The 25,614-nt window shown below is 37.1% G+C and overlaps 1 protein-coding gene across 1 annotated transcript in view; it reads right to left on the bottom strand.

Annotated features, from left to right (window-relative positions):
• Positions 1–632: 632 nt before the first annotated feature.
• The window catches only part of LOC127663512 (vascular endothelial growth factor receptor kdr-like), a 63,640-nt gene continuing 38,658 nt past the window's right edge, over positions 633–25,614 (bottom strand). The window contains exons 16-30 of the mRNA XM_052155116.1: positions 25,484–25,590; positions 23,790–23,925; positions 22,997–23,101; positions 20,236–20,349; positions 20,068–20,156; positions 19,838–19,991; positions 19,139–19,236; positions 18,104–18,226; positions 17,584–17,695; positions 15,668–15,767; positions 9,373–9,478; positions 8,550–8,662; positions 7,178–7,256; positions 6,744–6,823; positions 633–2,261 (exon numbers count right to left, since the gene is read on the bottom strand). Coding sequence (XP_052011076.1) covers positions 2,084–2,261; positions 6,744–6,823; positions 7,178–7,256; positions 8,550–8,662; positions 9,373–9,478; positions 15,668–15,767; positions 17,584–17,695; positions 18,104–18,226; positions 19,139–19,236; positions 19,838–19,991; positions 20,068–20,156; positions 20,236–20,349; positions 22,997–23,101; positions 23,790–23,925; positions 25,484–25,590 — 1,694 coding nt within the window. The 3' untranslated portion in view covers positions 633–2,083. The remainder of the gene's footprint in view (positions 2,262–6,743; positions 6,824–7,177; positions 7,257–8,549; positions 8,663–9,372; positions 9,479–15,667; positions 15,768–17,583; positions 17,696–18,103; positions 18,227–19,138; positions 19,237–19,837; positions 19,992–20,067; positions 20,157–20,235; positions 20,350–22,996; positions 23,102–23,789; positions 23,926–25,483; positions 25,591–25,614) is intronic.

Here is a 25,614-nt window from a genome sequence, read left to right on the forward strand (position 1 = left end):
GACTGCCGTCACCTCGCCCCGCTCAGGAAATGTGTCTCTGTGGTTTAGGAGCAAGAGGAAGAGACCATACAGATGACACACAATCTAACCAGCTCCAACCAAAATTCTTGTAATAACGAGCTTTAAAATTGTTCTGGAATTTTTTTAGGCCTACTGGAAATTGCCGCCTATATAAAAAGAAAATGACAGTACTTGGCAGGAATGCGGGGTTAAGCCATAGTTAATTAGATATTTCCATTTTTATTTCTCAGATGTGTTAGCCACAAACAGGCATGTGTGTGAATAAATGCAATCATGACTCTGAAAAGGTGCTACATATAAATATATATAGATCTTTATTTATGCTTGGTTAATATTAATATACAACAATAATAAAAAAAATAAAAAATATATTTATGTCGAAAATATCAGTGCATTCAATTTTACTTCACGAATACAGTCAGTCAACAATAATACCATTTTGAAAGTCTCATTTGGCAGCCTATACATTATGAATGCAGTACTGGGATCTAAAAACAATAATGGTTAGCAATAAAAGGGGTAACTGCTTTCTTTCAAAGGCAATATGAACTATGGTTTAACCAATACAATGTTCAAACATGATTCCCACCCATTACATCCCACAGTGTTGGTTTAATTTATATACAATTGTTAAGGAGTTAATACAGATTATATCTAATGTGTGCACACACTTTACTATATTTGTATGTAGTGACCAGCCTGTTGACAATATCATATGTTCTTTGTGTTCCTTCAGCCTGCCCTGCAAGCTTTAGTAGTATTTTAGCACAATAGACTACTGAATCATTCAGAGTACTTTTCTTGTGAACAATCTGATTAATAGCTGCACAATATACTATGTGTTGTTACGTCTACAGTAGTGTAAACAGCATAAAATAAGGAAATTACACATTGCAGTGTAGCTACTGTTGAATAGAGCCAGGCCTTTTTATTGTGGTCCACATGTGATCAATAATTTACTAAATGTGTCTTATTAAATTATTGAAGGCTTTCCAAGATGCTTTTACAGTAAAAGCACCCATAAGAAATTCTGCCCTGCCCTACACACTTATAGGCATTAAACTTGACTAATGAAGTGGTCATTTTAAATGTTCTTTAAAAGCTTAATTTATCTAATCCGTATTAATTTAAGACAAAACTAAGATCTTCTACCACATAAAAAATACTATATGGTGAAACAGAAATGATTCATTTTGGTTTCACTGAGCAAGACGCAGGAAAGCGATCCTCAGACAGGCGTGGCAGAACCTGGGAATACAATGTGCATCCAAAGAGTCAATGATCAGTGTGTCCTGCAATTTATATTTCAGACTGCACATTCAATGATTCATGATCTGTGGTCCTTTGACAGTTTTCCTGCAGTTGCCTTAAAAAATTGTTTTAGAGAGGTCTGAGTAAAACACAAGTGAAATCTGTTTTAAAGAAAAAATATATATATTAAAAAAGAATTAGCTCTTGTAAGCTCTGAAATAATAATTATTGCAAAATAAAAATACAATATCACGAAAGCAGGATTCCAGTTTTCATTTCAATAAAACATTTGCCTACAACTAAAATATAAAGTAAAATAAAAATATTTTATTGTCTTTTTTCTAAAGACTGATTTTACTAAAGAATGATTTACTGACTCGCCACCACTTTGTATGAAGAATCTGCCATTTTACTGAGGAAAGCAGTGCCGTTACTGTAATAAGTTGTGCTTATTGTGTTCACAGTAGATAGTAGGAATACCTGAGGTGGTCTATAGCTGTATCTGTAACTGTCACAGTGATACTGAGTGGCAGCCCAGTGCTTTGATTACTGTACTCATACACTACCTGAAATGCACTACCTTGAAAAAGTGCTCAGAAAATAAAAGACAAAAATTCTTGACATGTTTCGCTTTAAATGACAATTTTGACTCACGAACATGCAATCATTTCAGCAAAGAAAAAAAGATAAAAACAAGAATAAAGTGGGACAAACATCTGTTATATCAAATGTGCAGAGACAGAATTGACCCAACCAATCAGATCCTTCGAAACTGGGCGAGACTTCTGGTGGCGTAGGAGTGCAGACCTTTTCAGACAGGTGGTGTAGAGTAACGGACCACGTAGTTATAATCTGGTGGTGGGCTATGACATTCCTGCTCTGGATCAAGAAAGGAGTCCTCCAGACTCAAGTCCAGTGAAGGGACAGGTGGTGGGTATTTGTCTTTATCCCCCTCCAACCGAACTGACTCTTTACTTTTCCTCTTCATCCTGTGGGAGGAAAACAAACAGGTTTTCATGTATCCTATTCATTACTTATAAAGTGTGCATTTTACATTCATTTAAATAGTCTTCCTGGTTAAAAAGTATAGTTAACCCATAAATGAAATTTCTCTCATTTTTTACTCACCTTTATTTCATTCCAACCCCACTTTATTTGAAATATATTATATATATATATATATATATATATATATATATATATATATATATATATATATATACACACAGTATCTCATGAACCCCTCACATTTTTGTAAATATTTGATTATATCTTTTCATCTGACAACACTGAAGAAATTACACTTTGCTACAGTGTAAATAGTGAGTGTAAAGCTTGTATAACAGTGTAAATTTGCTGTCCTCTCAAAATAACTCAACACACGGCCATTAATGTCTAAACTGCTGGTAACAAAATTGAGTACACCCCTAAGTGAAAATGTCCAAATTGGGCCCAAAGTGTCAATATTTTGTGTGGCCACCAATATTTTCCAGCACTGCTTTAACCCTCTTGGGCATGGAATTCACCAGAGCTTCACAGGTTGCCACTGGAGTGTCCAAGATGACATCACGGAGCTGGTGGATCTTATGCTCCTCCACCATCCGTTTGACGATGCCCCACAGATGCTCAATAGGGTTTAAGTCTGGAGACATGCTTGGCCAGTCCATCACCTTCACCCTCAGCTTCTTTAGCAAGGCAATGGTCATCTTGGAGGTGTGTTTGGGGTCGTTATCATGCTGGAATACTGCCCTGCGTCCCAGTCGCCGAAGGGAGGGGATCATGCTCTGCTTTAGTATGTCACAGTACATGTTGGAATTCATGGTTCCCTCAATGAACTGTAGCTCCCCAGTGCCAGCAGCACTCATGCTTGACTGTAGGTAAGTCTTTGACACACTTGTCTTTGTACTCCTCACCTGGTAGCCGCCACACACGCTTGACACCATCTGAACCAAATAAGTTTATCTTGGTCTCATCAGACCACAGGACATGGTTCCAGTAATCCAAGTCCTTAGTCTGCTTGTCTTCAGCAAACTGTTTGCGGGCTTTCTTGTGCATCATCTTTAGAAGAGGCTTCCTTCTGGGACGACAGCCATACAGAACAATTTGATGCAGTGTGCGACGTATGGTCTGAGCACTGACAGGCTGACACCCCACCCCTTCAACCTCTGCAGCAATGCTGGCAGCACTCATACGTCTATTTCCCAAAGACAACCTCTGGATATGACGCTGAGCACGTGCACTCAACTTCTTTGGTCGACCATGGCGAGGCCTGTTCTGAGTTGAACCTGTCCTGTTAAACCGCTGTATGGTCTTGGCCACCGTGCTGCAGCTCAGTGTCAGGGTCTTGGCAATCTTCTTATAGCCTAGGCCAACTTTATGTAGAGCAACAATTATTTTTTTTCAGGTGCTATGTTGAAATTCCAGTAACCAGTATAAGGGAGTGTGAGAGTGAACAAAATTGAACACACCTGCTCCCCATTCACACCTGAGACCATATAACACTTACAAGTAACATGACACCGGGGAGGGAAAATGGCTAATTGGGCCCAATTTGGACATTTTCACTTACTCACTTTTGTTGCCAGCGGTTTAGGCATTAATGGCTATGTGTAGAGTTATTTTGAAGGGACAGCAAATTTACACTGTTATACAAGCTGTACACTCACTACTTTACATTGTAGCAAAGTGTCATTTCTTCAGTGTTGTCACATGAAAAGATATAATCAAATATTTTCAAAAATGTGAGGGGTTTACTGTATACATACTCAGATACTATATATATATATATATATATATATATATATATATATATATATATATATATATATATATATATATATATATGGACACTTCAAACAAAATCAAACCTCATTGGATCTTGTGCTTTTCATTACTAAACGTCAAGAACCAATGAGGTTTGATGCTATTAATGTGTAGACATATTTGATTTGGGTTCTGTATGCATGAGTTGATCAATTACTTGATTTGATTTGAGAGTAAATAATGACTGCATGCTTTTAGAGGATGCACATGTCATACAGATTACTATTATGACAATTTTAGGTGCTTTTTAAGCTTAAAACTTCACTATCAACCGCTACTTCATGGAAATTAGTGATCACAACATTCTTTAATTCATTTTTGCAGAGTGTGCTGCAGAAGAAAGTCATATCGGTTTTGAACAACACGCATTTTCATTTTTTGGCAAACTATCCCTTTAATAATATTACTGTTTTTATTTATTATACATGCAAACTTTATTCTTTATGTGTTTCAGTAAATCTCTTCATCAGGGTTCACTGGGTCATACACCTTGGATAGAATCCTTAAGTTTGCAATGCTCAAGGGGTAAAAATGTGCAGTAAATAACTATACAACACAGATTGCCATGTATTTGTGTATGTACATTTGAGGTATCTGGGTGGCACAACAGTGTGAATCGTCAGCTGTCCAATGCCAGACACTCTGCATATGTGCATAATAAATGTTGGAGTACCTGGTGGAATTCAGCAGTACAATGTGGAGGGGACATTAAGGAGAGGCTTGGACAGACTAGTAAAGCAGTAGAAGGTCAAAGGTGGCAGTGATTGAGTGGGTCCTCGCCAGGGGCTGCCTCTTTACAATATATACATCATTCTCTACATGCTCTGAGTGGCTCTTTTTTCTCAAGACTGTGACCATGACAACTTGTTCATGGCTTTGCCAACCGGTTGCAGGCTGTGCCCGACTGTTTATCCTATAGGGCTGTGATGAAAAGGGTACTGTTAAAGGAATGATTGATTGTATGTTCAATCAATGTATGTAGATTCTATGTTTATTGATACTCAAACATAGCTCTGTAATTTTTATCTCCCCTGCTGCTTTACTTAAGTTTTTGCAAGGTTGCATTAAACCATATGTGACTTTTTGTCAAAATCTTGGTATAAACAAATTCCATAAAGTCTTTTAAAGGAACAGTACACCCAAAATTAGCTTAAAAGTTTTTATTTCTAAACAACATAAGTTCACATGTGAACAAGCAAGTCACTGTGAACAAGTTTCTCTTATGCGCTTATAAACGTGCAACTGATGTCAAGAATTTTACTGAAAAATGACTTAAATTTTCAGGTTGTTTTTCACCAAAAGCTAATGTGTGCCATCAGAAGACTTGGAAAATAAAACATAAGCCACATGGACTACTTTCCTGATACTTGCGTTGCTTTTTAAGCTCTAAACTGCCATTGTATTGAATAAATGTTCCAGGATATTCATAAAAGCAATCCTTTGTGTTTCACATAGGAAAGAAAGTCATATGGGTTAGGAACAACATGAGGGTGAGTACATTTTGGCAGGATTTTCATTTTTTGGTGAACTATTCCTTTAACAAGACAAATAAGCTTAAGAATGCTTACATTTTTAGGTCATATAATTGGGATATTTAACATTTATGTGTCTAATATAACCCTGGCACTACCCAGCTGCCATTGTCTAAGATCACGTTCAGACTGAACACTTCTAAACAGTGTGAACAGACAATTAGCGAGTTAACCACTTGACCTCCAAACAGTACAAGATGGCCAATATTTGTCTTATTTTTTAGGTTAACCTTTATATATTAACCCTGCCCTGAAGAGGCCTGTCATTAATAACTGAAAAGGCCACGTTTGCTTTAGTTTTCAGCACCATTTGCCCTGGGGCCCTTTTATGAACAAGTAATGTTGTCTCAGGCCCCAGCACACTTAAGTCTTGGGTTAATAAATTATAAGGCTATCTGGTCTCAGGAAAGACTTGATAATGTCTTTTAGGTACTTTCACTGTTTTTATTTTTTTATTTTGTTTGTTTGTTTGCTTGTTTCATTAGATATTCAAACATTTCAATATATTTAAGTTTTATTCCAGGTGTATTCCTAGTCTTCACTCTGTAGCAAAAATAATGGTACTCAGACCCTAAATAGAATATATTTTGGTCACTACAATTATTAAATTGCAACACAAAAGAACAAATTGACAAATTTACTAATCCAAAAAGTTGTTTCAATCTCAAAATAAAGAGATTTCCACATACCTTCTCACCTAAAATAAAGGGGTAAATGTTTTCGTATGCAATGGCCATGTGCCATATTTGTTGCATCATTGTTCAGCGATGGAGTCAGAGGCCATTACAACCCAGGCAGCACAAACAAAATGCTAGTCATGCACCAGACCTTACTGCCAACTTAACAAGTCACACGCCCAGCTCTACTTTTGTTGTCTGGCTGTTGGGATTGTCACCTTAGGCCATATCTCCTCTGCGCCATTGTCTGAGAGACTCTTGCACAGGCACATATCAAAGAAAAGGGTAGTCGCTGGAGTTGCATGGAAAAGTGTGACAACTGCGGCATCTAAATTCCAGCCCAGTAGGAGGGTCTCCAGGACATAAGCAGGCAGACCTACCCATTCCTGTGGTTCTGGATTCTGCCAGGCAAAGTGTTTACTACATGTCACATACTTACGCTCGAGCCAGTGATTCCAGTTGCTTTAGTGTCTTCAGGTCATCTGAAGATAGACCAATCCCACTGTCTGACTGCCCACCCTGTGAATCAGCAAAGAAGATGACTTGTGTCATTAACCACAGAGGCATGTCTACTAATGGGAAAACTAATACAGTTTACTAGAGAGAAAGGCAATATATTTGTATTTTGTCATTTGCATTATATACATATATACAGCCCTGTTCAAAAGTTTTAGGCACTACTTTAAAAAAAATTATACTAATATAAAAAAACAATAAACAATTAAATGAAAAAGTAAGAACATCATTAAAAATATCAGTCAAACAGATTAGCTGTCATTTTCTACATTGCAGTGCCTTTTATGTAATGGGATACTACTTTTTATATGACCGTCACTTTGTCTTTGGGCTGAGTGTGAGAAACATGCTCTTCACCTCATGGATATTGCTGGTTCTATTCTCCAGAATTACTTCATCGAAGGTCTTTACACTTCCAGGCCGTATCTTGATGTTCCTGAAAGCATAAAATATTCCACATCAGATCAGTGTGGAACATTCCTCATGACATCATGTCTGGCAAATCAAAACAAATACCTCAAACACACCAGAGTGTGAGGGAAATATTTGGTATCACAGCAGAAGTTCTGTGCTGAATAAAGACATTATTCAATTTTACAACACAGTCAAATGATAGCTCTTTAATTCAGCTAGGGATAACAGGCATTGCAGCATTTCAACACTATTCTCTATAAATATACTTGCAGGACCTGTGGAAATACAAGAGCTGAACAAATATTATCTTAAGTAGGCACAAATCCTGAAACTGCATTTGTGGTAAAAGAGGAAATTCCTTGAGGGGGCCCTTAATGCTACGAGGTCCCTTCACATGAGCCTAATGATAAGCAAGTCTTATCAAAAACTAATCAGTGTTTTGTCCTTCACTGTTTGCCATGCCCTGAGTGTTCATCTGAAGGCCGTAGTGGTGAAATGTAGTACATGATTGGTTGGAACAAGATAATGTATGGAAACCAGAATGTGGAGTGAAGAACTTTATCTACAAAACCAACTGAGGACATTTCCATAAAAGAAAAAGCTAGATAAACATGACACTCTAAATAATTAAAAAGCGTTCATTATTACATGGCTCAGTACAAAAGTTAAATGTAAAAAACTCTCCTACACGTTTCGACGTGGGCCTTCCTAAGGAAGAGTCTAACAAACAAACTTTACACAGGTGAGAGTAACAACAGTTATCTAGATAGTCATTTTAGTTTCAGCTTTAAGGTGTCCTCGTGAACAAAGATGTGCTCTCAAACTTAATGAAAAAATGTATCAAACTTTGAAACATAACTGCTTCAATTTTTGCACCACTAGTGGCATAAAGTCACCCAACAGCAATGTAAAAGACTGGTAGAGAGCATGCCAAGAGGCATGAAAGCTGTGATTGAAAATCAGGGTTATTCCAGCAAATATTGATTTCTGAACGATTTATATGTTAAAACATTAGTATTGTGTTGTTTAAAAATGAATATGAACTTGTTTTCTTTGCATTATTCTAGTCTTTTTTGTTATTTTGACCAGTTGGCATACACCTATACACATATACATATACATTATATATATATATAAAACTCCTCTACAAATATACAAAAAATAACATTGTGATTAACTAGGTTTGAATCAGAGTTTGAAATGGGTCTATTAGGGATTATAATTGAATCATGTTTATAACTTGGTTAAATAAAATACAAAATGTACTCTGATCATTCTACTGTTAGTTACATATCTAAAGATAAAGCCATCTTACCAGGCCGTCCCCGAGTCTCTAAGAGAGACTGGTCTGGTAGAGGTCTCCTCTGTAGGGTTTGAAGGATCGTCTTTGGTCAACAGAGTATTGACTGGGATGTAATGCTTTCCCTCCTGATAGACATAAATTGTTTTAATTGTTTTGTTCACTTTAAAACAACACCATCACAATGCATAGTTTTACAGATCTCTACATAAATCTGCAGGGGAATGTGTGAATATGTTTTATTGCGAATGATGTTAATAGGGGCTTTCTGGGAAGCCCACTAAGCCTGGTTCTTTATGTGAGATGGAGAAAGATGTTGTTTGGATGGCTTCCAATTCAGATGGCTTGGAGTGCATTTTGATCTCTGTGCTGTGGTGTGTAGTTTTTAGTGAGACCATGTGTCCTCATCTCACCATATTATAAATTAGTAATTTTCCTTGCTTATGCTTGTTTGAACTAAGCAAATATATCAGTACAAACCATCCAAAGTTAAACTGAGATTCTGGATTTTTTATATATTTCTTGTCTTTAAATCCTGCTGATTAGCCCTGTGCTAAGTTTCTCTATTTTAGCATTAACAGCAGAGGGCAAATTCCTCAATAAAAGTCACTAATTTACCGCATCAATGACTAATTGTAAAAGGGAGTTTGCATTGACAGTCTGACATGATTTCCCTGTGTTGTAGAAAGGATCTCACTGCCAATAAAATACTTGTTTTGGCTTTGGATGGATACTCTGTTACATTATGTATTTAAACTCTAAATGAAGGTTATGGGAAAGACATACAAGAATAATGAAGTGAACCACAGGTTATGATGACAGTATCTTCAGCTCTTACCTGCTGCACACTAGCCTGAAGCAGATCTCCCAGCCTCTCAACAAGTTCTGTGAAATTGGGCCTCTGGGATGGTTCTCCATGCCAGCAGTCTAACATGGTTTGATATCTATTGACAACACATGTACACAGGCATAAACTTGGAGGTAAAAAGCTTCCTTATAATGTACTGTAATGATAAATTGCTAAGTTTCCACAGCTACCCAAAGCCTCATGATTTATGCTCTCTGCCATGAGCTCCAAGTTCTGTCTGCAAATTTAGTTTTATCCAATTATTTCCAGTCATCAATAATATTAGGTGCGTGACATGGGGAGTGAGGCTGTGTGTTTTCATTTACACTGTTCTCAGTGCGAATGCTTGTGTTGAGAGGAACTTCCTCTTGCTTTAGACGAGCTGTCAGCATTTCTCCCCATGAGGGACGTCTGAGCTCCTTTATTGGATTTTGCAATGGCCTGTAATGGTTAAGTTTAACTAAAGGCTAAGGTTCAGCTGTGAAACACTGGGGCGTCAATGCACAAACCTAGTACTTGAGTAAATGATCAGGGGCGATGATTGAGCTCTATCCTGTTTAGACTGTGGTGTTGCCCTCACAGGTCCTTGAATAAACAGAGCCTGCTACCCATGAAGCTTTTTGGTACCTTCTGATTGGGAAGACATTGGGCAGTTTGGATGATGGAAAAATTACTGTACTAGTTGATGACTCGTTACTTCCTTACACTAATTACCTAATAAATAAATCTGGGTTAAGATTCAGTAGTCATTAGAGAGGATGTATTCTTCTCGTGGGCTGTGGAGGAGATTAGATGGAGGAAGTTGGACTTCTAAAATGGTTATTTTAATGAAACCAGATGGAGCTACTCCTTAAACTAACAGGAAGTACAGAAAAATGGCAACCTGGTGTTTCTTTTCAAATCAATGATATAGCAGGATATTCTGTATGCTCTCACAGAGGTGCATACACTTATGGCATAGATTTGATATTACTGAAACCCAAATGGACACTTTTTGTTACAAATCGCTGGCATTGAAAAAATTATGGACCCACTTTATATTAGGTGGCTTTAACTTACACTATGTACTTAAACATTTGATACAATGTACTTATGTACATACATGTTGTTGCATTTTAATTACATTTAAAGAACTTGCATTACATTTGTAGTTGCACTGTTAACATTACCGCTAACCCAACCCTTACCCCAAAACCTAACTCTAACCCCTAATCCTAACCCTACCCTAACTCCTACCTGTACTTCAACTTTTGCAGAAAAACATGTATTTAATGTTAGTACATAGTAGTTAAGGCCACCTAATATAAAGTGTCACCATACACACTCAAAAAGGATTTTTGCTGCTTGTTCAGTTTACTTAATTAAAATGAACTAAAGCATATTGCCCCCTACTGGACAGGGAGAAGAAAAAGATCTTAAATATTGATCCGTTTCTCAACCACATCTATCATATCACTTCTGAATATATGTATTAAAACACTGGAGTCATATGGATTACTTAAATGCTGCCTTTATGTGCTTTTTGGAGCATATAAATTTGGGCACCCATTCACTTGCATTTTATGGACCTACAAAGATATTGTTCAAAAAATCTTCATTTGTGTTCAACAGAAAAAAGTAAGTCATACACATCTAGGATGGCATGAGGGTTAGTAAATAATTTGTGAATTTTTGAGCAAGATTTAAGAGATTTGTTTGTGTTTAATGTTCTGTGATATTGGCATTTAAAAAGAGCCTGTTATGCTGGAGTTTTGGGGGTTAATATTCAAGTGATAATTGATCATTTTGAGTGCCGCTTAACTCTATAAATGATTGCTATTGAATTGACAGTGCAACAGTGTCACTGTCCTTAAACTTGCTCACTTGGCATAAACTAATGATTAATAAAATGAATTAAGTTTTTCTAACATAAGAAAATGTATCAAAATAACCTTGGTAAATATAATTTGAGGAACCTAATGAAGTACTTGACCTAAAACAACTGAATTATATTTGCTCAGTGAAAATTACTTAATCTGAATTAAATACATTAAAATTACTTGTAATAACGTTCTACAAATCAATTAAGTTAGGGTAATGAACTCTTCTGACTGCCTTAATCTTTCGCTCTCTATTTGTTTCCTCTTTTGAAAAGGAATATAAAAGTAGATTTTTTTTATTTTGCTGTTAGAGCAAATGGGAAAGCAGAAGAAATATTTGCTATTGTTTCCCATGTACTAAAGAAGTTTACCCCACTATATTTTACTTCCACATTCCAAATTTAGAAATGTAAAAAGTGTTCATGGTGTTAAGTCTGATTTGTTGATTACTCATGAGCCTGCTGACAGTCTTATCTCATTAATATACATAGCTGTTTGTAACATTTAAACGTACATGTTTTGATAGGCACTAAAATGTACAATATGGACATTTGAAAGCATCTAAAACGTAACCATTTTGACACATTTACAGCTTTAGAAATGCATTAATTTCATATATATTTGAATACACGAATAGATTATAAATATATTTGTAAATTTTTACTGTTTTATAGATATTTTAGATCCCTTAACCCTACCCTAATTTCTAAACAGAACCACATTTCAACAATGTAAAAACATATAACAAGTAGATTAATATACAGTAGCAGTAATGTTTGTTAAAATATATTAATTTATATATATTTTACAGCCTCTAATCCTACACCTACTCCTAAACCTAACCATAACCATTTATTAAGCAGATAAAACACGTAACAGGCAGATAAATTTAATCACAATAATTTATTCAAGTAAATGGCAAAATTCAGTACAAGAGCAATGCACTGCATCAGATGTGCTCCCTGACAGCATTCAATAGCATTGTGTGAGGTGGAGAGTAGAATTTTAATTATTATTCACTGTAAATCTGCTCCTGATGCACTCCATAGCGGCGCTGTCATTTCTTATTCAAACATATTCAAACGGATCACAGAATATGGCAGGTCACAAACGGTCATGAGACACTTGAGAGCCAATGAGCATTAGACATCACTGCAGTTAACCTGCTGGTCGTAATGCTTGAGGCGGCAATTTTTGAATTTTGAAAACGAAACCAATGCATGTTGATGATTACAGGGTGTGTGACAGCACTGCGGCAGATGGAAATGGGTATTGTTTAATAAAAGGCTTGAATTTGGGTCTGTTCTTCACAGAAAGCAGTCTGAAGATTATAGCTAACAAATTTATGGATTAATTTCATTATTGGTTTTTGGTGCTTTTGTGGTTTTTTTTGTTTTTTGGCATATTCTGAAAGCTCCTTTTGTGTCCCAAGGAAAACTAAAATTTAATTAAATACTTAATAAATGATTAAACGTTTACAGAGTTTTTATTCATTTTAACATTTTAAACTCTTGTCTTGGTTAAAGTGATATAATCCTTTAAAACATTATATAGGGTAGCAGAAATGACACAGAACAGAATGAAACCATTAAAATGTCATATTATAATGTCAACTGCATTAAATAAATGTGATGGTATTTAACAAATTTATTATAAATTAATTGTAATTAACTGATTAATTCAACGAATTATTAGATATTAATCAATTCAAACAGTAGGGTTAATATGTAAAATGATGACGTTTAGATGCTATCAATATGACGATATTGTGCATTTCGGTGTATATGCAAATGTAAGAGTATGTACGAACTAGGGTGACCATATTCTAGTTTTCCAAAAAGAGGACATTTTGGGTTTTTTTCACTGGGGGATTGGGGTGGGGTGGAATAATAGGGTTCAAAACAGTGTTACTATGAATGCAAACTTTAATACAGTGAAAAAGACACTCTATTAGCATAACATAAATATATATAAATAAATATAAATGTCCAACATTCTTTTGAATGTCCATGTACTAAAATAAAATATTTGATGCCATTAGTGTACCTTCATTTACTATTACTATTATTTTGAATGGCCATGGAAAATGAAGCAATGTGATATCAATTTTACCTGGTCGCAAAAATATGTAGTCTGTTAATTTACCTGATGAACTTTCACCTTTTGCTGACCCTTTATGCTTCGCAGAGCTAATGTGTGCTTCTAAATCACTTGCACCTTTATTAGCAACTGACACATAAGTGCTTTACATGTCATACATTCTGCTTCCCATGGATCTCAACCTGGATGAGATTTTTTGTGTAAATCTTCTGTAAATTTGCACTTTAGTCACCCTACTAGAACCAAAATTTACGTAAGAATACATACGAATTCTCATGAGATCACGTTCCCACAGCTGTTGAAAAACTATGATAACCAGTTCTTCCTGTGATGCAAAGGGTGTCATGTATGTTCTTGAGTGGGTCCAGTCTGGACAGATGCATCTAGCAGGTCAAATTCCTCATTTCAGAGTTGCTAGACCAGCGAAGCAGATTTACTACTTTCCCTCCCTCATCCTTTTCATCATTCACAACAGGGCAGGTTGGGTCAGGGCTATTCTAAGGGTCAGGGATAAAGTACTGTTTAACCTTCGGCCAGCACATAACTTGATCAATGTCTCTAGTCTGTTGAAGAATGGCACACGTGGGGGCACACTTGTTCTCAGTGTGATGCAGTATATTACATTTACCCTTATCTTCAATGTTAGTTGACAAGTTCTTTGAAGCTGAAGGAAAGACTTTATGGTTTGGGTTTGGAGAATAGAACTTGGCACCAGAAAGGCTGTGATTATGAGAGCTGCATAACTGCATGAGAGCCTAACATTTAAACCCTGAGGTCTGGACTGCATTTTGCAGGTCATCTCCAATCACCATCTTCCATGATCTCTTGTAATGTCCAATTGGCTAGACTTGGCATGTGTGATTGCAAATGTAAGACAACTCACATTACGTGCTAATTTTTAAAACATAAATGCTCTGTTCAGGTTTCCAAATGTACAAGACACTGACACATGAGGTCACTGTTATTTTACCAAGTAAGACATGTTCCTGGAACGAAATTCCTTTCAAAGAAACATGGTCTCAACGACATACCTACCCCTAACCATAACCTTTGCCTAAATTTAGAGGGCAATATTAGGTTTAAAAGAATGGTGCACAATCCCTAACCTTAACATTAACCATAAACCTAACCCTAAAATCTGATTGGTTAATAGGAATGTTTGTCCAGGACCAACAAGGATGTTGATTCAGTAACTTGGCTAAATCACTATTGCGGGGAAGTGATGCAGTTTACAATAGATCAGATATGGAAAAGGACCATCCTATATGAGCCCATAGTTTTGAATCAAAGAAGAGTACAGTGCTTAGGAGACAGAATTCTGATGAGAAACAGGCCTTTCTCCTGAATATTGTCTCTCAGTCTATGCTCCCATTTACAGGCAACCCTAATCTGAAGTTCTACTCTGCTCCCTTTCCACATTTAAAACTGATACCATGACCCCTTCTCTCATTTTTTCGTTACATCTGAATACTTTTAGGTTTTTGGTTTGGCTCGCTCTCTAACCCCGTAACCACAATGGGAGTATCTTGCCTGTGGACTTCACTGTCTGATGCCCTGGGGCCCTGCCACTGTGTTTGGCCACCCCATGCTGCCAAGTTAGGTCAAAGCCTTTAATGTGGGTTTCAATGTCAGCTGCATTGGTGTAAGCTAGTAATGGATCCCTAGCACACATCAACTGCACTATAAACTAGCTGCCAATCAGAAGCTGCTCTCTGTTTCTTCCATTCAGCGAATAATTGGTCTGTTTCCATTTAGGGCTTCAGTTTTCTGTCAAAGCAATGAAATTAGATATTTCTGCTCTTTCAACTGTATCGATAGGAACAGATTTTCTTTCCCAAGAGAGCTGGTTTCTGCTAATAACCAAAACGAGTTTTGTAGGGGGTTATTGAGAGAGCTGAGGTTTGTTTTGTGCTCACTTCAAGTTTGTTTAAAACACAGAAAGAATCTACTTAGAAATATTTTTGTAAAGAAATGCCTTAAAAATTATCACATTTGCTTTTGTTCAGTTGTATGTGAATCAAGTCACATATTCTAGTTTGTAGCATACTTTTCACCCCCTCAAAGTAAACAGCATGCTTCCCAGTGCAATCGTGCTATACTTAGTATAGAAATTGTTAAAGGGCTGTAAAAAACAATAGATATTAAGGGGCCATCGCAATACTCCGATTATATGTCGATCAATATGGGTTGTTCAATAGTCGATTCTTAACATTTTACCTTTGGTCCCCCAAATGCTGAATAAGATCTAACAGCATTGAATTGCTATTCAAGAAATGCATTCATTGTTGAAAAACCAGGACTATCTGGCATCAGTGAGCAATTCTTACATTTCAGAGGAGGAGTATTCAGGAGCTTTCATCCTGGTGCCCTCCTTCAATCGGCAGCAGAATTCCTCATCAATGTGTAAGCCAGGGTAAGGGGAGGCACCTGGGGAGAAGTAAGAGAATAATTGGGTTATCAAGACTTTTCCAGAGCTCTGGCCACTACAAAGGGCCTGACAAGAAACTCACTAAACTGTGAAGTGGGTTGGTAGCAAAGAGAGATCAATGGGAAAGAGCTGGATAAATCAGAATAAGCATAAAAGGGGCTTTTGGTCTGCTGATGAAGACAGTTGAATATACTTGGAAACGCTACAACTCAGTAATGTGTCTGGCGTAAAAACTTTAGACAAAGATGGAATGAGTTTGCAGATATGTTTCTGTTGGGACTTTTCAGCACACTTGCGAAAATCATGATTCATGAACTAATATTTTCCTGTACTTGACCAAAATCCTTTAAATAATATCTGATAACCACTAAAATATGCAGATCATAACAATGAATCTCAGAAAGGGTCCATCTTTCAATAAACTATGATCTAAACCAACCTCTGACATAGATTAGGTAGTCATTAAAAACAAATATATTAATAGCACTCTAAATCTCCTACAACTTTGCAAAAAGATTGGAGTATATGTGGAGTGCCTAGAAAAACAGGGACGAGAAATCCAAATCCACAACACAAAGCATGAGAGGGTATTTTGGGTTAAGTTGAACTAACACCCTCCCACACACACACACACCCACCCACCCGCCACACACACACAATATTTCCTCAAACAGGATTCATTGTATCTGTTACAGTAACAGTGTGAATGTACAGTCTGGGGAATTTTACTGTGGTTTCTGGTTCATGAGATATTAATTTCAAAACAAATGTTGAATAAATAGCACAGCAGGAAAATCAACCAAAGAAGGTATAAGTTTCAGGTAAATATCATCCAAAATAATGTTAATTACCTTGAAACTTGCATTTTATTTAGACAGACAGACAGACATTGGAATTATTCTGAATAATCTCAGAGCTTTTGCAAGGGGACCAAAGCCACACTATACAATATAAGATTACAGGTTATAAAACCTTTTTCATCAAGTGGGCAAAGTAAACATTTACATTGAATTGGACACTGGTAACTGTAGGATTGCATTACCAGTTGGGAAGGAAACCTGATCAAATGAGAGGAAATTCTTCTGATTAATGACCTCAATTGATGATTTAAAACACTGCTGCTGAAGCTCACAGATGTTGTACTAGCAGAATGAATATTTTTGTTTTCAAGCTGGCAATTCAATCCTTTTTGCTCCCCAAAGGAAAATTTAACAGCAGCTGGCAGTTATTGCCCGCTACATCTGGAGGAGTTTGAGAGCGCAGGGCACCTCTTGTGCAGCCTGGGTTCTACCAGGTGTCTTTGATTGAGAACCATCCAAGTTTGTTTTATTTCCATTTGGGTGAAGCACAGCATGCACTGAGCTGTCTTTCTACTCCATGTGTTTAACTTTGAATTGGAGTGCTGAATCCTGTCTGGGGTTTTTGCTATGGTGTAAAATGCACCGAACCAGTAAAGCAACCAAACAAAGTCTTGGAAACGTCTGAGTAGAAGAAAGAAAGGAAAACCCTACACTTTGTTTCATGGAAAACATCAGAGCAGACATCATTGTTCCAAGAAGTGTACGCCAAAATTCCTAAAAGCTTGAAATTATTTTTTGATCGTTCCATAATCTTATCTATACAAAATATTAGATCAAGATGTTTTGTGATAAGAGACCACAGAGTAAAAGTAAACATTAGCGAGTATTATAAGCCCAATTGCTTTCCTGCACTAGGATCTACTGAACTGATGGATCAATGTTGTGTGTGTCCCAAATGAATAAATGAAGGCAGAGGATGTGAGTAATACTCTTTTCGGACAGCTTTGGTATTTACCGAGAGAGAAGATCTCCCACATAAGCACTCCGAAAGACCACACATCGCTCTGAGTGGTATAGATCTTGTCAAATATTGCCTCTGGTGCCATCCACTTTAAGGGAAGTCTGGCCTGTGAAAAGGGTAGGACATAAGTGTACCAAGTTAGTGCTCTCCAGAACTATGTTATTTCATATTCAGAAACTTGTAGCTTATAAAAAAACTGTCTATTTGATTATATAATCTGTATGATGTTTTGGCTTACCCTTGACCAAAACGAAAACATTCTTTAACCAGATTAATATTATTAGGGCTTATAAAATGAATAACAGCACGCCAAAGACTCTTGGCATTGACAAAATTATTACATCCTTTTCCAGATGAACATTAGCCATGTCGGTGGTTTTGGACTGTTATCATGATTGTCCATCACACTAAGTAGTTTTGAAACAACGTGTGAATTATACAGGATTATTCATTACACAATGTGACAGATATGAATAATTGGTCAGTTTCAAAGTAAATAATTTTCCACACTTACGTCTCCTTTGCGGACATAGTCTGGGTCCTTGTATACATCTCTTGCAAGTCCAAAATCACAAATCTTCACAACGTTGTTTTCGGACAACAAGATGTTACGTGCGGCCAGATCACGGTGAATGCACTTAAAGAGATATCCCGTAAGATTATTTAAGCAATGTAGTTGTGAAGGATAGTGCACAGTCAGACAATCATTGTCACAAAATAAATCCTAAAAGAGTGGTCTTGAGGTTTATTTTTTGATTATGAATTAGTACATGGCTGGTACTTAATAAATAAATGGACATTAAATATTGATTTGAGTTTAAATTATTTGTGTGATTACATGACAAGGAAGAGATCACAGAGCGCCTAATTATAGACGTGGAACTAGCATAGGGTAGGAAATTTATTGTAAAAACTAAAAGGTCAAATATTCAATTTAGTGATCAATATACACAAATATTTGACTGCAGAATGCTGCGACTGACCAATCAGTATCTAGTATTTCTGAAAGCTGTATAATTACTATATGCACTTTATTTTAAAATATTTTTCACTTATTGTACTTAGGAAAAGTGTAGCTTGTATCGAAGATGCATTTTTGTGTTTTATTTGAAACATGTGGTGAAGTGTGCTGTCAGATGAAGCATATGATGGAAAGCTGCTCTAATGTAAAACATGTGGGCCTGCCATTGTGGAAACTTTGACCTGAGGTTAGATTAAACCACAAACACTAAACCGTAAATTTAGCATGTGGCACTTAATCTCATCAGCTGGATGTGTGTGAATGAGTGTGTGTAAGAGACAATCATTTCCAGTATTGGATCAATAAAGAGATTTGGGTTTTGTATTCTGGAATTTTGGATAAAACAAAATTGTTGCCAAAATAACGAGACTGATTATTACAATTAAAAAGAAATAACCACAACAGAAATTATGTAGAAGGAAAATTAGAACAAAATGAGCTGACACAATACACCATGAATGTAATTCATTGCAAGGGTTACGAGCAACATTTTTCTAGAAATACTTAGTTGTCAAAGAGGTGACTTACTTTTCGTGAAGCCAAGAACTCCATGCCTTTAGCCACTTGAAAGCTGTAGCAAATCAAGTCTTCCAATGTGAGCACTTTCTTATACAAATCCTCTGGCTCTGCATGAAAAGGGGAAAAGGTTATTAGCAGCAAAACCAAAGTTTTGTAATGCATTTTTCTAAGAATCTATAAGAATTTCCTAGAATCTCCTCTGCCGCAAATCTTAGCCGTCTATTAAGTTGTCAAGTTAAGGACCTTTTTATGTTCTTTCCTTAATCGATGACTAAAGATAAAATATCTTTGCCTTCATAATCCTGCTGTTTACTACACACACATCCTTTATGGGGACACAATGAAACATGCACCCTTTTTTTAGATGCAGACTGCAACGTGCGGTTTGTCAATGATACTCCAGCGGGAGTCTTGTGGGTGGGTCATCCACCTGAGTAAACAGTTTATAAAACCAGAAATAACAGGCATGGGACAACACAACCCAATGTACCCGCAGCAGACTAGCTCCGCACTAGGGACAGGAAATTAAATCAAGCTCTGGGTGTAATGGGTGAAAGTGGCTCTTACAAAATATCACTTGTATTTAATGAATCCCTGAATAAGCCACCTATCAAATTGAGGGGAAAAAATAATCAGCGGAGCCTTGAGAGGAGAAAGGGTGGGGTGAGAGGGAGGAGGGGTCAGGGAAGGAAGACCCTCAGCCACTACCTTCCTCTTCTTCCTCTGAGTCACAGTAGCTCTTATCTTCAATGAAGCCGGAGCTAGCTGAACTTCCGGTGCTGGCCACACTCTCCAACCTGCGCTTGATGAGCTCGCTGAGGTCACACCCAGAGCTAGAACGCAGGGCTTTACCATCCTGAGACTGTGACAACACATTCCAGTCAATATTTTGCATCATCAAGTCGCATCAATGATTAGCAAGATTCTTTACTACTTACCTTGTAAACTACAAAGTCACCCCTCTTACTCCTTAAGTAGTTGGAAAGGTTTCCATACTTGCAATACTCCACAATTATCATTAGTGGACCTGGCCATACAGTAAAAAAAGATATGAAAAATATGAAAAATACCACACATTTTCTCAAGTTTTGACAAGTTCCCCTTACCTCCACGCTTTGTGCAGGCTCCTAGCAAATTCACCACATTGAGATGATGGCCAATATGGATGAGAATCTTTAATTCAGACATTAAAGCTTTCCACTCATTATTTGTAGCTCCCGCTGTTGAAAGAGGACAGGAGGTTGAGAGGAGAAGAAAAGAAAAAAAAAATCAATGGAATGTCTTGCAAGTCGGAAAGATATTTGTTTGGAATGTTTGGAAAATCTGTGTTTGTGTAATGTTGTGGTGGTCTCACCACAAGCATGCGGTTGCATTTCTTGTCTCTATATGTAAATGATGATTATTCAATTACTGTTTAAGAATAGATATATTTGGCCTTAACACTGTAAAAAGTGGAGACGTGCGGTTGTTACCTTATGGAGTGACCCTTAAAAATTCCTGACCTAATGCAGTCAAGTTTATTCATTCATACTAAATATGTTTCATGTCAAGTAATGTCAAACTTTATTTATAGAGCACATTAAAAACAACAGGAGTTAAACCAAAGTGCTGTACAATTTAGAAAGAAAATATAAAATTAGGGAAATAAAAACGATGAGAATAATGGTAATAATAATGATAAAAATAAAATAGATTATTATCAAATAAATTTTACATTATATTATAAAATCTGAAGAATACGTTTAGCTAGTTTTAAACATAGCTATTAAAAGGGAGGCCCTGATATGAATTCGTAGAATTTTCCAGACTGTTTGACTTGAATGAAACCAGTTAATTTACAAGTTACCAAATTAAGCACATATTTTAGGTTACTGATATAACATTTCTTGCAGTTTAAGAGTAAAATGTTCTTTAGCGCAAGATATATGGGGATTGAAACAAGAAACAGACTTTTGGAAAAAAGCAATGCAACAACATCAGAAAAAAGCAATGCAACAACCACGTGTCCTAACTTAAAACAGCACAAGGAGCATTTTGATAAAGATAGTGTGAGAAAATCACTGGAAAATACAAAATTGTGTTTTATATTGTATAAGAAGCTTTAAAACATTACGCACACCATAAATTCTACCATGACCACTGAGAACAGCATCTGGAGGCAACATTGTTATAAACTGTCTAAAAGATTTGAACAAAAGAAACTGGAAAGAAATTTTCCAGTTCTCAGAAGTTTGTACATTATGCAAGGGAAGTATGCGGGTCAGGGACACTATCCTAGTGACCTTCAGAGGTCATGGAGTCAGACTGGGGGCTGTTTTTTTAACACGTCAGGTTTCCTGCGGTTAAGGCCCATCAAACTGACACACGAGAGCTATGTTCAACATTAAGCAGTAATTCGTACATGATTCATATCAAAGATGCCTCACAGTGACTTTTACTGAGAGGAATATTAGCGCTCTTTGTTTAAAGTAGGGGATGGAATGAACCTAGCATGAAGTTTATTCAAGACAGTCTATTTGTTTTTTAGCTTTGCATTTAAAATTAGGGGATTTTTTAGATGAAAATAGGTGCCATTGTTTTGACATTTTTTCCAAAATGAGGAAACAATGACTATATTGTTTATCAGCATGGCATCACCATATTATGGAATTAAAATCTGTGTAGGCAGTAGAAAATCAGTAGGAAATCAAATGAAGGGAACTACTTTTTATTATGAACTGACCTGGGGTGCATGAGGAGGAGTCAGTTTACCTCTCGTTCCATGATTAATGCATAAGGACGATTAATACAATGATAGGAGTGGAACTGCGCATCTAAAGAGTCAGCAGATTTATAATCATCAAGAACAAAATATCATCACCACTACTCACTCTGTACACTACACCAATTACTCTGCAAACATTATGGTCCAGACAACCAGACAACCTCAAGAGGACCGAAATATTACTGTAATAACAGCTCCAAACATTTTTCTCTGTGGGACGTTTACTATGAGGAATTGCCCAGGTTGATTCAATATTGTTGTGTTGTATTGTACATTTTGAAATGCAACAGTCAATTTCAGATGGGGAACCTTGTTGATTCTGGTTCAGTGTGATCTTGAAACATCCGTTCAGGGGTCATTAATAAATGCTACATGAGTATTTGCACATTCAGTTTATTTGTATACTTTTTGTCCAAGGTTTCATATCTGTGGACCATCATGTAATCGCAACATACAATTCCATGAACAGCAACTAATTATCTTCATATGTACAGTAAACGAGAAATGTGCATGAAAGTAAAAAGATCCACTATGGACAGGTTTCTGTTCATAAATCAAACAAATGGTTGCATTCAATTCATGGGGCCAATTTATGCAACACTGCCATTAAAAAAAAAAAGGATTTCATCTGTCTAATAGGGAAAATTAGTAATGTTAGTAAACTGACAGGAACAACCTCTATGTCAAACTATGTGCATCTAGTTGTTTGTTCTTATGTTGCATTTTTGTTGATCTGATGGCATTATACAATGGGGTTAAAGACCACTTGTGAAAATACTTCTATTTTGCATTACTTATTTTATTCCAATTTGTTTTTCGAGCTGGCATGAACTTCACAAGTTTATGCAAAACCTGATGATCCATGTTATCCCAGCATGATTTGAGAACATTCCAAAAAGCAATTTGTGTGGTTTCATGGAAGCATGGACATCTTAAATAAATATAGGAGTTCATCTAGCATAGAATTAACATGGAAAATGTCACAAATGTGCTCAATTGATTTATGACCTGAAAAACTTTGTTTATTTGCAGGGTTAAATTTTCACTGTGTTCTCAGACATTTAGACCCCACTATATACCCATAACAAACATATTACAGTTACCTTTCAGCATTTTCACAGCCACTGTTTTGCAAGTAGACACCTTGTCAATGCCAAATGCAGAGGCTTCAACAACTTTTCCAAATGCTCCATGTCCCAAAGTTTTACCTGTTAGAGAAACACAGAGAGAGAGAGTGTCTACATGAGCTTGCCATGTCTACGGTTCTCATAAATCAGACAGGATGCCCTGTTAGGAAAGATGTGAGCCTGTAATTAAAACAGTCTGCTGAGGTTGGGGTGGCTTGGCTGGCCCTCCATGGAGAATTCATAGGGCAGTTAAGACTGAATGACAGAAGCTGGTCGCTGATAAATAATAGCATAATATTTGAATTGTAAAACACAATCTTAATGATGTCCACCATTCTTAGACAACAGACCTGAGATTGAAGGCAATTAAAAAGCAGAAAGAGTTGGTTAAGCTGTGTTCATCTTTTTTGCAGGGTACAAATGTAACACTTGCAGAAACAATGGGCTTTGGCCAGTAAATAAAACAGAGTTACTTGCCAGTGTTTTGGTAACTTTATAAGAGGCTGCAACATTACATGATTTAATTAGAATGTTAGAACGACAGTCTGAACAGTGGTGATTCAACCATCTACATGTTCAAACCATCTGTAAAAGTAAACAGTTGTGATATTGACTCAATATTGCCAATCGCCAAACAATTACTGCCAACGAATCAAAGAATCATCTAGTGATTCTGCAATGCATTCTTGTTTAAACAACCTTACTTGCTCTGAAAACAAATATTTTTTTTTATTTTTTTGAAGTAAATTAAAAGAATCTTTGAACTCACCAAGTCTAAGGCGGTCTCTAGGAAACTCCCATTTGTTGCTGTCGTAGGGCAGACGGTCACAATGCTCATCAAGGGGGATTTGGTCTGGGTCCATGATGATGGACAGGTATCCAGTCTTTAAATCTGCTGAACTTGGCTGGTAGAAATAAAAAAATCTTTTCAATGGGATTACCATAGACATAAACTCAAGACATCCCTTTTTCAGGACACTGTATTTTAAAGATAATTTTGTAAAAATCAAAATAACTTTACAGATCTGTATTGTAAAGAGTTTAAACAAAGTTTTCCATGATTGTTCATTGAACCATAAAAAAATAATGAACATGCACCTGTGGAACAGTCGTTAAGACAATAACAGCTTACAGATGGTAGGCAATTAAGGTCACAGTTATAAAAACTTAGGACACTAAAGAGACCTTTCTACTGACTCTGAAATACACCAAAAGTAAGATGCCAAGGGTCCCTACTCATCTGTGTGAATGTGCCTTAGGCATGTTGCATGGAGGCCTGAGGACTGCAGATGTGGCCAGGGCAATAAATTTCAATGTCCATACAATGAGACACCTAAGACAGTGCTACAGAGAGACAGGAAGGACAGCTGAACATCTTCTCAGTGGCAGACCATGTGTAACAACACCTGCATAGGATTGGTACATCCGAATATCACACTTGCGGGACAGGTACAGGGTGGCAACAACAATTGCCCGAGTTACACCAGGAATGCACAATCCCTCCATCAGTGCCCAGACTGTCTACAATAGGCTAAGAGAGGCTGGACCGAGGGCTTGTTGGCCTGTTGTAACATCACAGGCAACAATGCGCCTATGGGTACAAACCCACATTCGCTGGACCTGACAGGACTGGTGAAATGTGCTCTTTACTCATGAGTCGCGGTTTTGTCTCAAGGTGATGGTCGGACTCGCATTTATCGTCAAAGGAATTAGCGTAACACCAAGGCCTGTACTCTGGAGCCGGATCGATTTGGAGGTGGAGGGTCCATCATGGTCTGGAGCGGTGTGTCACAGCATCATCAGACTGAGATTGTTGTCATTGTCTGCAATCTCAATACTGTGTGTTACAGGGAAGACATCCTCCTCCCTCATGTGGTACCCTTCCTGCAAGCTCATCCTGACATGACCCTCCAGCATGACAATGCCACCAGCCATACTGCTCGTTCTGTGCATGATTTCCTGCAAGACAGGAATGTCAGTGTTCTGCCATGACCAGCGAAGAGCCCGGATCTCAATCCCATTGAGCACGTATGGGACATATTGGATCGGAGGGTGAGGGCTAAGGCCATTCCCCCCAGAAATGTCCACAAACTTGCAAGTGCCTTGGTGGAAGAGTAGGGTAACATCTCACAGCAAGAACTGGCAAATCTGGTGAAGTCCATGAGGAGGAGATGCACTGCAGTACTTAATGTAGCTGGTGGCCACACCAGATACTGACAGTTACTTTTGCTATAAAATACCCCACAAATATAAAAGCACACATTTGATCACACACATTTCTGGGAGAAGACTATGACTAAGTATTTGTCATAGAACACCAGAAATAAAATGGTTGAGCAAAGCTAAACCATAGGATACATAAACATTAGTGTGGGCTGAAGTACATAAAATACACAGAGTCGACATCTATGAGTTCACATTAGTACAGTTTAGCTTAATGTACAGTTAAAATAAAATCCTTACCTTTCTCAATTTACGGATAAAGAGAATGAGCATAATCCACAAGAATGTTGCTGCTGCTCCAGTACACACCAAGATGATAACCTCAATGTTTGGTTTGCCGTCTTCTCCTGTGTGTTAACAGAGCACATCTT

This window comes from Xyrauchen texanus, chromosome 23, assembly GCF_025860055.1.
Source record: "Xyrauchen texanus isolate HMW12.3.18 chromosome 23, RBS_HiC_50CHRs, whole genome shotgun sequence".
NCBI lineage: Eukaryota > Metazoa > Chordata > Actinopteri > Cypriniformes > Catostomidae > Xyrauchen > Xyrauchen texanus.